General features: G+C 42.6%; 1 protein-coding gene across 3 annotated transcripts in view; it reads left to right on the top strand.

Moving 5' to 3' along the window:
• ALPK1 (alpha kinase 1) overlaps positions 1 to 13,163 on the top strand; it is a 52,201-nt gene extending 39,038 nt beyond the window's left edge. For 2 of the 3 annotated variants that reach the window (XM_053403750.1, XM_053403751.1), the window contains exons 5-14: positions 614 to 673; positions 919 to 1,005; positions 1,846 to 1,922; positions 2,489 to 2,584; positions 3,327 to 3,431; positions 4,246 to 6,337; positions 8,400 to 8,553; positions 9,366 to 9,528; positions 9,635 to 9,821; positions 11,389 to 13,163. In XM_053403750.1, coding sequence (XP_053259725.1) covers positions 614 to 673; positions 919 to 1,005; positions 1,846 to 1,922; positions 2,489 to 2,584; positions 3,327 to 3,431; positions 4,246 to 6,337; positions 8,400 to 8,553; positions 9,366 to 9,528; positions 9,635 to 9,821; positions 11,389 to 11,609 — 3,242 coding nt within the window. In that variant the 3' untranslated portion in view covers positions 11,610 to 13,163. Of the gene's footprint in view, positions 1 to 613; positions 674 to 918; positions 1,006 to 1,845; positions 1,923 to 2,488; positions 2,585 to 3,326; positions 3,432 to 4,245; positions 6,338 to 8,399; positions 8,554 to 9,365; positions 9,529 to 9,634; positions 9,822 to 11,388 lie in introns of those variants that run through there. The other variant, XR_008332265.1, reaches the window with a different exon arrangement.
• Positions 13,164 to 13,840: the final 677 nt, after the last annotated feature.

The following is a 13,840-nucleotide window of genomic DNA, read 5'->3' as shown; positions in this document are numbered from 1 at the left end:
GTGAGCTCTCATCTTGGAGTAGCTTTGAGCATCTGTAGGCCTGTTCACTTTACACTAAATACAGTACAAGCTACCACTACACATGTACAAGTGTTTTTGTGAAAGAGTTTACACATGTTGGTTCATACAGCTCAGCTGTGGTGCACACAGAAACACAGACACTACGCTTGTCGAACATGATGTGAATAATGATAAGAGTGTAGATAGTGTGCATCAACTGTTGTTTACAGAGATTGTGCACTTGTTGAATGTAACATGTGAATGGCCCTTATATAATTCATCTTCAAGCATTGGGTCAGGGTCTACGACTGGGTCACAATTGGATGGAATCCCCTGCTAAAGCAGAGGAAAAAGCCTTCATTTTAGTGGCATCCTTGTCTCATTATGATGTCAAGTGCCTGGCAAATGGATAGCCCCCACCCACCTGTCAGATTTGACCTGTGAGGCTGGTCCTACCTTTGTTCTAAACTAAGGGGATAAACTGAGGAAGAGAAATGATATTTTTTTAAAAAATTGCTAAAAGACCAGATTTACCAGATCTACCCTTTGCTATCTGAACTCCGAGACTGAAATATTTGCCTCAATATAGCTTTGTTTTTCCTCTTCTTTCTAGGTAAACTGTTAAAGGCTGAATATATCCTTAGCAGTCTTATTAATGACAATGGAGCAACAGGTATCTATAATTTGTGGCTTCTACACGTTGAGTTATTATTTATAAATGTTCCCCCCCCCCAAAAGAAATTGCCACCTTGCTAGCAGAGCCACTGCCAGACTAATGTGTTCCTGTCCCAGACAGCTTCTTTCTTTGTTTTTCTTAATTTGTAAAGGTCTTGGATATATATTTACCTCACCTTTCTACCTCTTTATGTTCCCAAACACTGTAGTGTGTTCAACTGCTCTTTTCATTCTGTTTCTCAGGTGTGTGGAAGTACTCAAAAGAAAGTGACAGGATCCTTGTTCAGTCTGTCTGTGTACAGATTAGAGGACAGATTCTGCAAAAGCTGGGTAGGATTCATGAAGCAATCTCACATTCTTTGGTTTTACCTGATCTTTTTCAGTTCCCGTTCAGTTCTCTGAGGATAGTGCAGGAGTCATTTCTCATAATTGTGTTCTTTCTAGCTGTGAAATATTCCTCATTTCCTAAATAAAAATCAGCTGTATGCCTAGCAAAATGTATTGGCAAAACAGAAAAATCTAATGTGACCCAAATTCTATGCCTATAATTGCTTCAAATTGCTTACTTTGCATATTAATTTTGCTTCCCAAATTAAGACTTACAAATTTCTCCTCCTCCTTCTTTGCAAGATGTTGGGTTGCAGAGGATAAAAAATAAGGGCATGGAATGGTGAAATTATGTGATGATCAGGCTCATAACAGCCTGCTGGATTAAGCTACTGGTCCACCTTGTCCAGTATCCTATTTCCATTAAGTTGTAAGGAATGGATGCTTTTGTCAATTTCAGTTTCCAATTTTTCAAATCTTAAATTCACATTTCTGCACTTGTTTTGTTTTGGTTTTTTTTTTATTAAAAAAGCCCTTTTGGAAATTTGTATCATACACAATTTTGCAAACCATTTTTTTCTAATGTATTTTGTATATTATTTTCACCAGTAAATGCTTATGTACACTTTCCCCAAATGTACACATATTGGGGTTGGAAAACGGCAACACAAAATTTGGACAAGTGTAACTTTTGAATGATAGCTATGGTTCAGTTCATGTTTGGCAAACCTCTCCCCCACCCCTACTAAGTACAAGTGCATTAAATAAGTTTATAAAATATTACTTCTTTTTTTAAAAAAAAACTACAATAACCGAGCGTTCATTTTTGTATGTATGTTTCAGGGATGTGGTATGAAGCAGCAGAGCTGATTTGGGCCTCAATTTTAGGTTATTTCACACTTCCCCAGCCAGATAAAAAGGTAATGTATGTACTATTTTCTTTTTTTAAATGAGTATTTTCTGCTATTGACAGTATTTGTTCTGCTTCTCTGCACAATCTAGACAAGCAGCTTGCTCCAAACCTTTTAGCAGGAACTGAGGAACAACAGAAAGGGTTGTCCTTCACAGAGGGATCTGCTGGTGAAGAAAAGCGGTCCTTCCTGTTTCAAACAGACCCAAGTGCTTCACAAGCAGTGGAAAAGTAGACTGTCCTTTTTTCCATTAAGAAACTGAATGAAGTAAAAACAGCCTGAGATTTTGGGTGCTTCCAGACAGGGATTCATTATTGCAAGTGGGTTGTTGGCAACAAGTCTGTTGTTGTTGTTGTTTTGAATTTACCAACCAGATTTTCTATGGAAAGAGCAAATCTGGATTAAAAGATAGGGATGTGTTGGTGCTGCATGCATGAGGAGTCCTAATCCCATTTGGAAACACCCTGTGTGTTTTAGCTTCTTGTGCTTTATGGAATGGATTCTTGTGTTTTAGAGAAGTAATCTGCAATGGAAGCAGTGAAACGCCAATTTGTCTTTGTGTGTGTCTCCTGCAGGGAATTGCTACATCGTTGGGTATCTTGGCTGACATCTTTGTATCGATGAGTGAAAACGATTACAACCGGTTTAAAGACAACTATCAGTTTCACCTGGTAACTATTCCTGTATTTGAAATGAACTTTGTTTAGCTTGCTGAAAATTGTGTGTGCTTTGTTCAGCATCCCTGACTAGGGAGATTCTGTGTGCTACCTGAAGCTCACTTTTCCACAACAGAAACAGATTACTCTGGAGAATATTATTTGTCCATCCATACAAGTACTGTATACTCTGATTGGCATCAGCTGTCTAGGATCTCAGGGAGAGTCTTTCCCATCTCCTATGTGATCCTCTTTTTTTAAAACTGGAGATTGAAGTTTTGCCCTTCTGCACTAAGCTACAGTTACTCCTCATTGCCTCAACCTGGCAAAAGTAATTGCCAAGTGCTGAGCCATTTGTTGTTTGTTCTCTCATAAAATTATGGAGAGAGGAAGCACAGAATATGTCATGTACTCCAGCCCTCAAACATAAGGCCATAATTAGACGTTGCTAAACCTTGGCATCTGTCTACACTGTGTTCTAAACCACTGAGCCTCTTGGGCTTGCCGATCAGAAGATTGACAGTTTGAATCAGTTTAGTCATGCTGGCCACATGACCCGGAAAGCTTGCTGTGGACAAACACCGGCTCCCTTGGCCTGAAAGCAAGATAAGCACTGCAACCCCATAGTTGCCTTTGACTAGAGTGAACCATCCAGGGGTCCTTTACCTTTTTACCTTACATATACTCACCTATCTGCACAGAGATGAACAGACAGCAATCTGCCTAAACTTACATTTCCTTCCTGCCGTTTCAACAGAATCTTCTGAAAGAGTTTGACCACCGTTTACTTTCAGCTGCTGAAGCGTGCAAGTTAGCAGCGGCCTTCAGCCAGTTCACACCACTGTTTGTGCTCACAGCAGTCGTAAGTGTGATACCCAATATTTTTATTTCTTCCCTGTGCTGAAGATTATTCACTGTGATCTACTACTGCAATATGTTGCTGTGTGCATGTAAAATCAGGATGTGCATTCCAAATTCAGATGCAATGCAGATGAAAAGTTGTGGTGCAAGTGAAATGCCATCTGGCTTTTATGCTGTTAAATCTGTTCATTTGGAGCAGTTGCTTATTACAAACTGTTGCCTATCATTCATACCCCTTTAATGTCCCATTGATTTAACTGAAAACTTATTGGATAATTAAGAAAGTGGAACTGGAAGGTAAAGGCTGCTAGTTATACAATCTATCTTTTGGTTCTTTGGGAAGGAGGGGGGTATCTTCAGGAAAGCATTTGGCAGAAGAAGTGTACTTCATACCCCACTTCTCTGTGGATTAAGTTCCAAAGGTTTTGAGAATATAGCTTCTTCCTGCTCCCCAACCCACCTCAATCCCACTGAACACCATAGACAAATCAGTCCCTCAGATTAATAGGCTTTGCAAAGTTTTATATTGAAAATTCCATTAGCAAATGCACAATTCTAGCATGGATTTTTTTTGCTAGATATCTCAGAACAAAGCTGCTTAGTGTTCCTTCGGTGTGTAATAAGTTTAACTCAAGCATAATTGATCAAACACAGAAAAAAAAAGTACTTGAAAATCATTTGGAAAAAGCTATATTCTCAAAACCTTTGTAGCGGTGTGAGTTCAAATTTGAGGATTCTTTATAGGATCTGAGTTTTCAAATTTGATGCACGAATCTGTAAGATCCTGTTCATTTCAGCTGTACTTGTTTTTACAGAATATCCGTGGAATGTGCTTGCTGTCTTACAGCCATTCAAGCGAATGCCCTTCCGCAAAGCAGAAGTTTTATTTGTCCGAAGCAAAGGAGTCCTTTGAAATTGGTCTCCTTAGTAAGAAGGACAAAGAACCAGTCACCAGCAAACAGGAGCTCCACAGTTTTATCAAGGCAGCTTTCTGCCTTACAAAAGTGCACCAAAGGCTCTACGGTGAGAGCGAGAGACTTAGTCAAGTGAATAAGTTGTGCCAGGAAGCCTTACAGAAGCTGTATGCTTATAGTCATTTACCACATACTGAAGAGCGGGACAAAGAACAGCTTGCCAAGGATATCATGTGCCTTGTCATGTTAGTTAAAGAGCACTTAAATGTGCAGGATTTCTGTAACTCAGATGCCAAGTCCTACATTCCAGATAGCTACAAAACTGGTGTTGAAAAGTCAATTGTGAACGGTGAATTGAGCTTCGAGAAAGTCCTTGAAATGTATTCCCAGCATCATGCAGCGGTCTGTGAAGTTTATGGAAGTGTTTGCCACAGCTACAAGATGAAATCAGGAAGCCTAACAGGAGCCTGTATAACAGCTTTGAAAACGGAAACCAAAAATATGGACACCATGTGTACCACTGAAGAAAGGTCACATCATGGGAAAGACTCTGCAAAGATCTCGCTTTCACAAAAAGGAAGGAAAAATCGTGAGGGTTTTCAGGAGCAGATGCGACAGAAATTATTCCATGCCACTGCCCTTGATGAAGAGGTAAAGTGCATTCCTTCAGAAAGAAGTCAAAGACACACTGGTGATATTTCAAGTAATTCTGATAACAGGAGTGAAAGTTCCAGTTCACTGAGATCTTGGAGCAAATTCTCCAAATCGAGTTCCTTTACTAGTTGGGAGGAGATTGACTGCAATGAAAATGAACTGCCCCAAGATAAGGTCCAGAAACAAAAGGCTACTGGAGGTAAGGAGCAAGAATGTTCTGCAGCTTTGACTGAAGATACTGAAGAGAACTGCCAAAAGCCAGATCCATGTGTACTGCTTTCCAGAACTAATCAGCACTCTCTTCAAGAGCCTCAGAATGACTGTTGTGGCTCCTTAACGCATCCCAATCAGAATAATATAGACAAGACTCACAGAGTAACAGAATCATACCCAAATCTCAGAGAGGACCATGTAGAGGGAGCAGAGAATGCTTTGAAGCAGCCACTCCAAGAAACTAGTAGCACCAACCCCCAAAATAGTAATGATCTTTTGAGTCCCACTTCTGAACAAGATCCCATTATCCCATCTTCATTAATGGATTCCAGGAGCAAGGACTCCAGTGCCATTTCTAACCAGAATCTGTGCAGCATTGGGAAAGGAAGCACAGAAAATATAATAGAATCAATATCTAGACATGGTTGGCCATTTGTTGACCCAGAAGGAGAAACTGTGGACACTACTGAAGATGCACAGATGAATTCACACCTGCCTGATGCCAGGAAAACACCTGCCTCCATCAATAGTAGCATGCCCAAACCGGAACGTGACCGCTTTGTTCAAAATTGGATTAATAAATCAAACTCTGCAGTGCCTCCAGAAAGCTCCACTGGAGTATCTGAAATTGACCCGCAAGCAGAGACAACAGAAGACTGTGAATTTGCTAGTGAATGTGGAAAAAAGTCAGCAGGTCACCTTAGTGACGTCTGCATAGCAAGAGATCAACCACATCACAGCTCTGGGCCCACAAATTCTCCTTTGGGGACAAAGAACCAGCCATTAGTCAACCAGTCCAGTGACTGTGCTACAACGGAAGAAGATGACGGCGAAAAGCTAAGGAACATGTTGAGCAGCAGTCACAGTTCAAGCTCCTCTCTAAAATCATGGTACAAAGCAGCCCACTTTTCCAGCAGTTTTTCTGAATCGGGGAGTCCTTCGTTTTTGAACTCTAGCAGCAGCTCTTTTGTCTTTTTGGAGAGGGCCAAAGAAGAAGCCCTACAGGCTCGTGTTCTCAGTGACGATGACTATGGAAGGCTTTTGTCTGGTGTAGGCCATGCCTGGCTAATGGAAAGAATGAAGAATACAGGGCTCTTCAAGCCAAACCTCTTCGGTAAAGCACACTGTAAGTAGAGTTTTCCGAAATGCACCCTTATAATTATTTAATCCCAAGCATTTTGTGCTGCTTTCAGGGAAAGAAAGATTTTCATTCTACAGTGGTACCTCGGGTTACATATGCTTCAGGTTACAGACTCCGCTAACCCAGAAATAGTACCTCAGGTTAAGAACTTTGCTTCAGGATGAGAACAGAAATCATGCTCCAGCGGCGCAGCAGCAGCAGGAGGCCCCATTAGCTAAAGTGGTGCTTCAGGTTAAGAACAGTTTCAGGTTAAGAACGGACCTCTGGAACGAATTAAGTACCGTATTTTTCGGCCCATAGGGCGCACCTAGTTTTTTTGGGGGGAAATAAAGAATTTTTTTTTATTTCCCACCCAGGTGCGGGGCTGGGGCGGGGGAAGCCCGAGCTCTCGCTCTCCAGGCTTCAGCAAAAGCCTGCATTCGCCCCATAGGATGCACACACATTTCCCCTTCATTTTTGGAGGGGGGAAAGTGTGTCCTATAGGGCGAAAAATATGGTACTTAACCCAAGGTACCACTGTAGTTTACAAGCCCCAAGCACTCAGGTGTCTTGATTCATGCGTGAGCTGCACAAGAGCACACTTGCCTCCCCCAGGGGTAATCTGTGCAGGTGCTCCCCACTTCACATGTCACAACAGAAAGACAGGATTCAAATCATTTGCACACACCCGGATGAAAGTCCCTTTTAGCCTTGCTGTGTTAATATGCTAAGATGCCAATGGACTCCAGCTCCCTTCAGCCCCAACCAGCATGGAAATGGTCAGGGAGTTTGAGTATCTCGAGGGCTGCAGTTATCCATCCCTGGGTTAGCCTGACTGACACTGCCTGTGCGCAGTACTCAAGACCAAGAAAGAAAATTATTTGTTTCTGATCAGCCTTTGGCAAGCTTTATGCCAAGGACAGATCCTGCTATTGTGTACCTTACCTGTATATGGTGTGAAGTGATTGTCAGTGAGTTAATGACTGAGATGGGATTTGAATGCTGGCCTCCAAATTCCAAAGCAGTGAGATTCCTGCATTGCAGGGGGTTGGACTAGATGACCCTTGGGCCCCTTTTCCATCTCTGTGATTCTGTTATTCTGTTCTATCGGCTATGCCATATGTGGGGGGAAGTCTTTTTATTTTATACCAATTAAGAACATAAGGAGAGTCTGGTGGGTCAGGCCAATAGCCCATCTAGTCCAGCGTCCTGTTCTCACAGTGGCCAACCAGATGACTGTGGGGAAATTCATAAGTAGGATCCAAGCACAAATGCATTCTCCCCTTCTGTGGCCTCCAGCAACTGGTCTTCAAAACCAATACTGCCCCCGACTGTGGAGACGGAACACAGTCATCATGGCTAGCAGCCATTCAGAGCCTTCTCCATGAATTTTCCCAATCCTCTTTTTAAGCCATCCAGGTTGGTGGCCATGCACTGTGTGAAATAGTACTTTCTTTTATCTCTCCTGAATCTTCCAACATTCAACTTTGGTAGGCATCCACAAGTTCTAGTATTACATGGGAGAAAGGCTTCTCTCTATCCACTTTGTCTGTGCCAAGCATAACTTTATAAACTTCTAATCATGTCACCTTTAAAAAAAGTCTTTTCTCTAAACTAAAAAATCCAAAACTGTAAAATTTCCTCACAGAGGAGTCACTCCATTTCCTTGATTGTTTTGGATCATTTGAATGCTTTTGTTGTAATTTCACATTCCCTGCTAGCAATTTTTAAAAAATGCATTCCTTTTTGTTCTGTCGGTTCTGTTACTCGGTGACATATTTGTGAGGAATGCCTTCCCACTTTGCAGCCCTTCCAAAAGCAATTCATCCTGCCTTGCCTTTCCCACCTTCTGTTTATAGATGAAGGTGACTGTAATAGTACACACTGCAGCAATGAATGCAACTTCCTATGGGTGTGAGCAAAATGTCATTTCTCTGTGACTCAGTCTGGGAAAAGGACATTGATCCTAGCAAGAGAACAGTTTTAACTCTGCTGTTTCATTCCTGGCTACTGGTACGGAACAACCCTTTGCTGAAGAAGTTGTCAGTTCATTTGTCTTCTTTTCCAGCTGCCCTCCTTTTGAAATTCTCCAAGAAATCTGCGCTGTGGACTGCACAGGAAACTGCTGTATATATTGGGGACTACCTGAGCGTAGCAAAGAAAGGCAGACAAAGGAATGCTTTTTGGATACACTTTCTGCACCAAGAGGAAACTCTGGGAAGGTATCGCTCAAATCAGCGTGACAATTTGATCAGTCCAGGCAGTTATGTGCTTGTTTGTAGGCTTAGATCCCACATGATAAATAAGGAGTCTAGGCAGTGAACATAAAGCATCCACAAAACAGCATAAAAATACCTAGCCAGATTCTGCACAGGGATGGTAAATAACGGGTGGATTGAGCTATGCCTCAGAAAAAGCTTGTGTTGATATAAGAAACTTAAGCAGGCATTTGAAACAAAGTATGGATGGTGTTTGCTTGATAGTAACAGGCAAAGCTTTCCACAGCCCATAACTGTAGAGTTGGAAGGGACCCTGGGGGCCTCTAGTCTACCTCCTGCAATGCAGAAATTTAAACTAAAGCATCCATGACAGGATGGCCATCCAATCTCCGCTTTAAAACCTCCAAGGAAGGAGAGTCCCTCATCTTCTGGGGCAGTCCATTCTGCTATCAAACTGCTCTTACCACTTTTTTCAGTTGCAGTCCTAACTATGGATAGTAAACTGCATCGAACTTAGTGGAACCGACTATGGAATAATCATTGTTAGGAGTGGTCACCTTATCTCATTATGTTCAGTGGAGGACATTTAAATACACGTGTCCTACCACTAGGACCTGTGAGACCAAGGTTCAGATCCCCACTGGCACCAGTCACTGTCTCTCAGCCTCCCCTGCTTGACAGGATGGTTGTGAGAATAAAATGGAGAATGGGAGGTTGATGCACACAACCTGTGCTCCTTGGAGTGAAGGCAGGATACAGTATGATGTTGTTGCTGCTGCTACGACTCTTGTCAGTGTGTGTTACATTTTTCATAGATACGTTGGCAAAGAGTACAAAGACGAAAAGGAGCTTCTTCACCATTTCAGCGATGTGGAAAGACAAATGACTGCCCAGTACTACGTGACAGAATTCAACAAGAGGCTGTATGAGCAAAAAATCCCAACACAAATCTTCTACATCCCATCGGCGGTCCTCTTGGTAAGGAGCAAGCAGAAGGTTGCAAAGGATTCAGCTAGTGAAAGGAGCAGGCAGAAGCAGTGGGCTGAAAGGCTGTTCACATCACAATCCCCTTTTTGTTCCCCAGGTACTAGAAGGCAAGTCTATACAAGGATGTGTGAGTGTGGAGCCTTATATTCTAGGAGAGTTTGTGAAGTTATCCAACAACACCAAAGTGGTAAAGCTGGAATACAAAGCCACAGAATATGGACTCGCTTATGGCCATTTCTGCTATGAGTTTTCCCAAGGCAGAGATGTGGTGGTTGATTTACAAGGTTTGTACTGCCAGATATCAAATGATGGAATACAGCATTTTATTGGACTGACTTGAGCTGCTCCCACCCCCCTTTCAAAAATAACTCTTATAAAAGCTTCTTTCGGATATGATTATTCAGAGCTGAAGTTTTTAAAAGAAAGAAAATATTAAACGTCACTGGGGGGGCAGCAAATTACTTCTGCAGTTCACTGTATTGGCTTAAAACCTATTCAGCTTTCTCAGGTATAGACATAGTCATCTCATTCTGTCTAGGGACTATAGATATAGGTGCTGCTTTAAATGTGGATCTTTTTGCATTTGATTTTCATTCATAACATTTTCTTTTGATATTTTGTGATTTTTTAAATGCTTTAAAGTTGTAAACCACTTAGAGATTTCTTTGGAAATGTAAAAGTGGTATAGAAATTGTTCAAATACATTATGCAGGCATAAACAGGTACTTTATATATATATTTAAAACCACTAGATTCCCCCCCCCAAAGCAAAACAGAGACCAAGATTTAGTATGCACATGCACACACCAGCTGCCCTCACCACAAAATAGCTTGAGAGACTCATGCTTTCTTTATCCAGCTGATAAAAATACAAATACAAAGAAGGCAATTTCCCTGCTTTTATTCTGCTCTTTTTTAAAACACTGGTGCTGAAACAAGTAATTTCTGTAGTCTACAGATTTGCAGAAAATGAAATGGAATGCGTATAGGGTGTATTTTTAGAATCAGTATTATAACTTAGGGTGCTAGGGAAGGGGTAGTACCTCTGGTGGGGGACATGTCGTGCTCCTTCTGGGGTAGTTTGTCTACATTTGGTCCCCACCCTGCACTCACCTGTGGCTCCTAAAAGCTGTCAACATGCAACAGCGGCCACCATAGGTGTCAACTCCCTGGGGCCCTGGGTGCCAGAGCACCCACAAAATTCCCTATGAAGGGGCCAGGCACCCACAACTTTTGGTGCCAGGGCCATGCACGCTGCATGGCAGCCAAGGCCCCAGGCACCCATGGTTGCGGGGCCAAGTTGGCACTCCTTGTGGCCACACCCTGAGAAACGGCTTTGACTGGACAGCTAAACCAGATGAGGGTTGCCAATGGGTCTCAGACCCTCAGTGAGTTAGGAATCTCCCCTGCATGCGAAGACAGGTTCTGGCAGATCGAGTGGATGAGACCAATAGGAGGGTCCAATGGTCAAGAAGGCAGTTTCTGCACATGGTGTAGGGGGAAGTGGGGGGCAGGTGGGGCTCTTCAACATGGGAAGGTACCCCATCTAGGAGAAGGAAACTCTGATCCTAAACCTCTGCTGCTTTGTGGGGTATCTTTGGGAGAAGGAAAGGCTAAGGAGTAAACCCAAAGGAGTCCCTAAGGTGGTGGGATGGCGCCTTGTATGCCTTCTTCCAGCAACTTCTGCAGCCAAGCTGTTGCCCAGCGTATGGCTCTGCTTTCCTTTGGACCACACCAGAGGCACTGAGAGATGGGTCTTGTTATCTGGGCAGCCCAGGACCTCCATACACATTGCCCAGGCTTGTGAGTTCAACAACAGTATTGTAACTGTGACGTTTTTCTTTTCGACAGGTTGGGTGACTGGTAATGGGAAAGGCCTCATCTACCTGACTGACCCCCAGATCCATTCTCTCTCTCGGAAAGAAGCATCATGCCTGACAAACTTTGGGAAGAAAGGGATTTGCTATTTCTTCAACAATCAGCACACAGAATGCAATGAAATCTGCAGACGCCTTTCATTGACTAGACCTTCAGTGGAGACTTTGAGAAAAGAGATTTCAAGTCACTTTTGACCACAAATCTAGAGAATTTGTAGCATTGGGTGTTCTAGCTATGATATAACAGTCAAATTGTCTGCTTCTTATGTGCTTTGTATTTTATTTTATTTTTAAAAAATATGTAAAACAGGCTGAAATGAAGATTCTCTAGAAAAGTGACTGAAACAGAGCTAAGGGGAAATATAAATCATTTGCACTGAACTGTATGGTGGTTTAGCTTTAAAAAAATAAAATAAAACACCTTTTGGAGTAGAGAGCAGAAAAATCTCCAGCTATCAGAACAGATATATTGTCAAAAACTGCTCTTTTCAGCCAACTCCTTCATTCATCACCTCTTCTTGTTCCAACTTCCCAGACAGCATTTTAAATCTGCCCACTCTCACAGATCTATTCTCCAATGGTGGGATGGATGCAGTAGCTGTTCTGCTACAATGACCACTTCCATTTCGTTCGCTGCTCTTGCAAATGGGTGGAGGGGGGGTTGCTCTCTTGCTCACAGCTATAGGATATAAACCGCTGCTGGTTTGACACTCGTCCTCTTTGAATGTTTTGTGGTATGTGTGCTGTCCACAGGCATCAACAGTGCTTGCCCTGGGTAAAAGCAGCTGTCGCGTTTTTCTTTTTTGCTACTTATGAAGCAATCTTTTGTGTTTTTAGATCAAAGCTTGTAATTCATGGATGTGACCTCCTTGGACTTTTTGTCAGCTACCACCTGGAGAAATGGAAAGAAGCAAAAAGCAGAATTACAGCCATTGCACTTCCCAAGCATTCACTGAGGAATATTATAATATAAGAGATTGCTCTTCCTCTCCCCAAAGCTCAGCATTAGGGGGCATTCTCCCTCACAAAACCCAGCGCTATGAATTTGGAATGACACAAAAGCAATGCTATGCTCATGCATAGCACCCATTCATTTCACTAGGACCGGTGCAGGAAAACCTCCCTTCGGATTGTACCCTTAGACTTCCCCCCGCTCCTCTTTAAAAGTATCTATCAGTGCAGCTTTCCCAAAGTAAAACAATGGTGGGATCCCTGCTATAGACCAGACATCTGTTTTATGCCACCCCTGTCATTTGGATTTCTGTGGAGCAGGTCTAAAGGCCATTTCACATGACCCTGGATGCCTGCCAAAATGTGAGTTGGCAGTTTGCAGGCTGAATTTGTTCAGATAAATGGTTGTGTGATTGCATCACTATGCGCTCAACTCCATCTATCGTCATTCGTTCGTTCAGTTTAGACTCCCATTTTGTCACTCTGCTGTTACACCTTTTGGGGTTGGCACGACACAATACGTTATGATAAAGCAAGATCTATCATAAGATGTTGCAGCCCCACAAGTACTGCTTTGCCATATGGAGAAACCCACCCTGCCTAATGACCAACTCATTTCAATATGATATGAATCAGTCTTAAAGATTGCGATCAAACCATTGGTGATGCTTGATACACATTAGAGGCTATTTATGCATGAAGAGGGTTCTAAATTGTGCAATCGAGGTCACCACACTACAGACATTTAGCGCAAGCTCATGGAGGGTGATAGAGCTGGGCCGTCAGGAACTAGATAATCTGTGTTCTTGCTAGGGAGCACCTGAACAGGATTGTATTTGAAGTTCTTTGCAGCAAAGCACCATTGACTATTAGCTGCTCATCATTATCAGCTGCTATGGGCATTTTATTAATCTCAGACCTCTGGGGAAAGCTGCAGGGCTGAAGGTTCCTGGAACACAAATTCATAGAGCATATGTCTATCAGTGGCTACCAGCCATGATGGCTATGCTCTGCCTCCATCATCGGATCCAGTAATGCTTTTGAATACCACCTTTATCTTCCAAGGAGCTCAAGGTGTGTACAAGGTTCTCCTCCTGCCCATTTCATCCTCACAATAACCCTGTGAGGCAGGTTACGCTAAGAGATGTTGAGTGGCCCAGGGTCACCCAGTGTGCTTCATGGCTGAGGGGGGTTTCGAACCCTGGTCTCCCAGGTCATAGTCTAACACTCTTAACCATTACGCCACACTGGCTCTTTCTGTGTGTAATAAACTTTACAACCACAACAGGTTCCTGCCATGCTGTGGATGAGATGTACATTAAGTATGCATGAAATAGAAACAGTAAGGCCCCTGTAAAAACGCTTAGTCTTACTTCAAAGGAGAAAATTTTACCTGAATACTTTACCTGGCCCATAATTTACCTGTATGGGCTGCATGCACAATACTTTCTTTAATTTAAAGCAAAGTGTTGGTG

Source organism: Podarcis raffonei, chromosome 9 (genome assembly GCF_027172205.1).
Source record: "Podarcis raffonei isolate rPodRaf1 chromosome 9, rPodRaf1.pri, whole genome shotgun sequence".
Classification (NCBI taxonomy): domain Eukaryota; kingdom Metazoa; phylum Chordata; class Lepidosauria; order Squamata; family Lacertidae; genus Podarcis; species Podarcis raffonei.
This window is presented reverse-complemented; position numbering and strand designations above follow the sequence as displayed.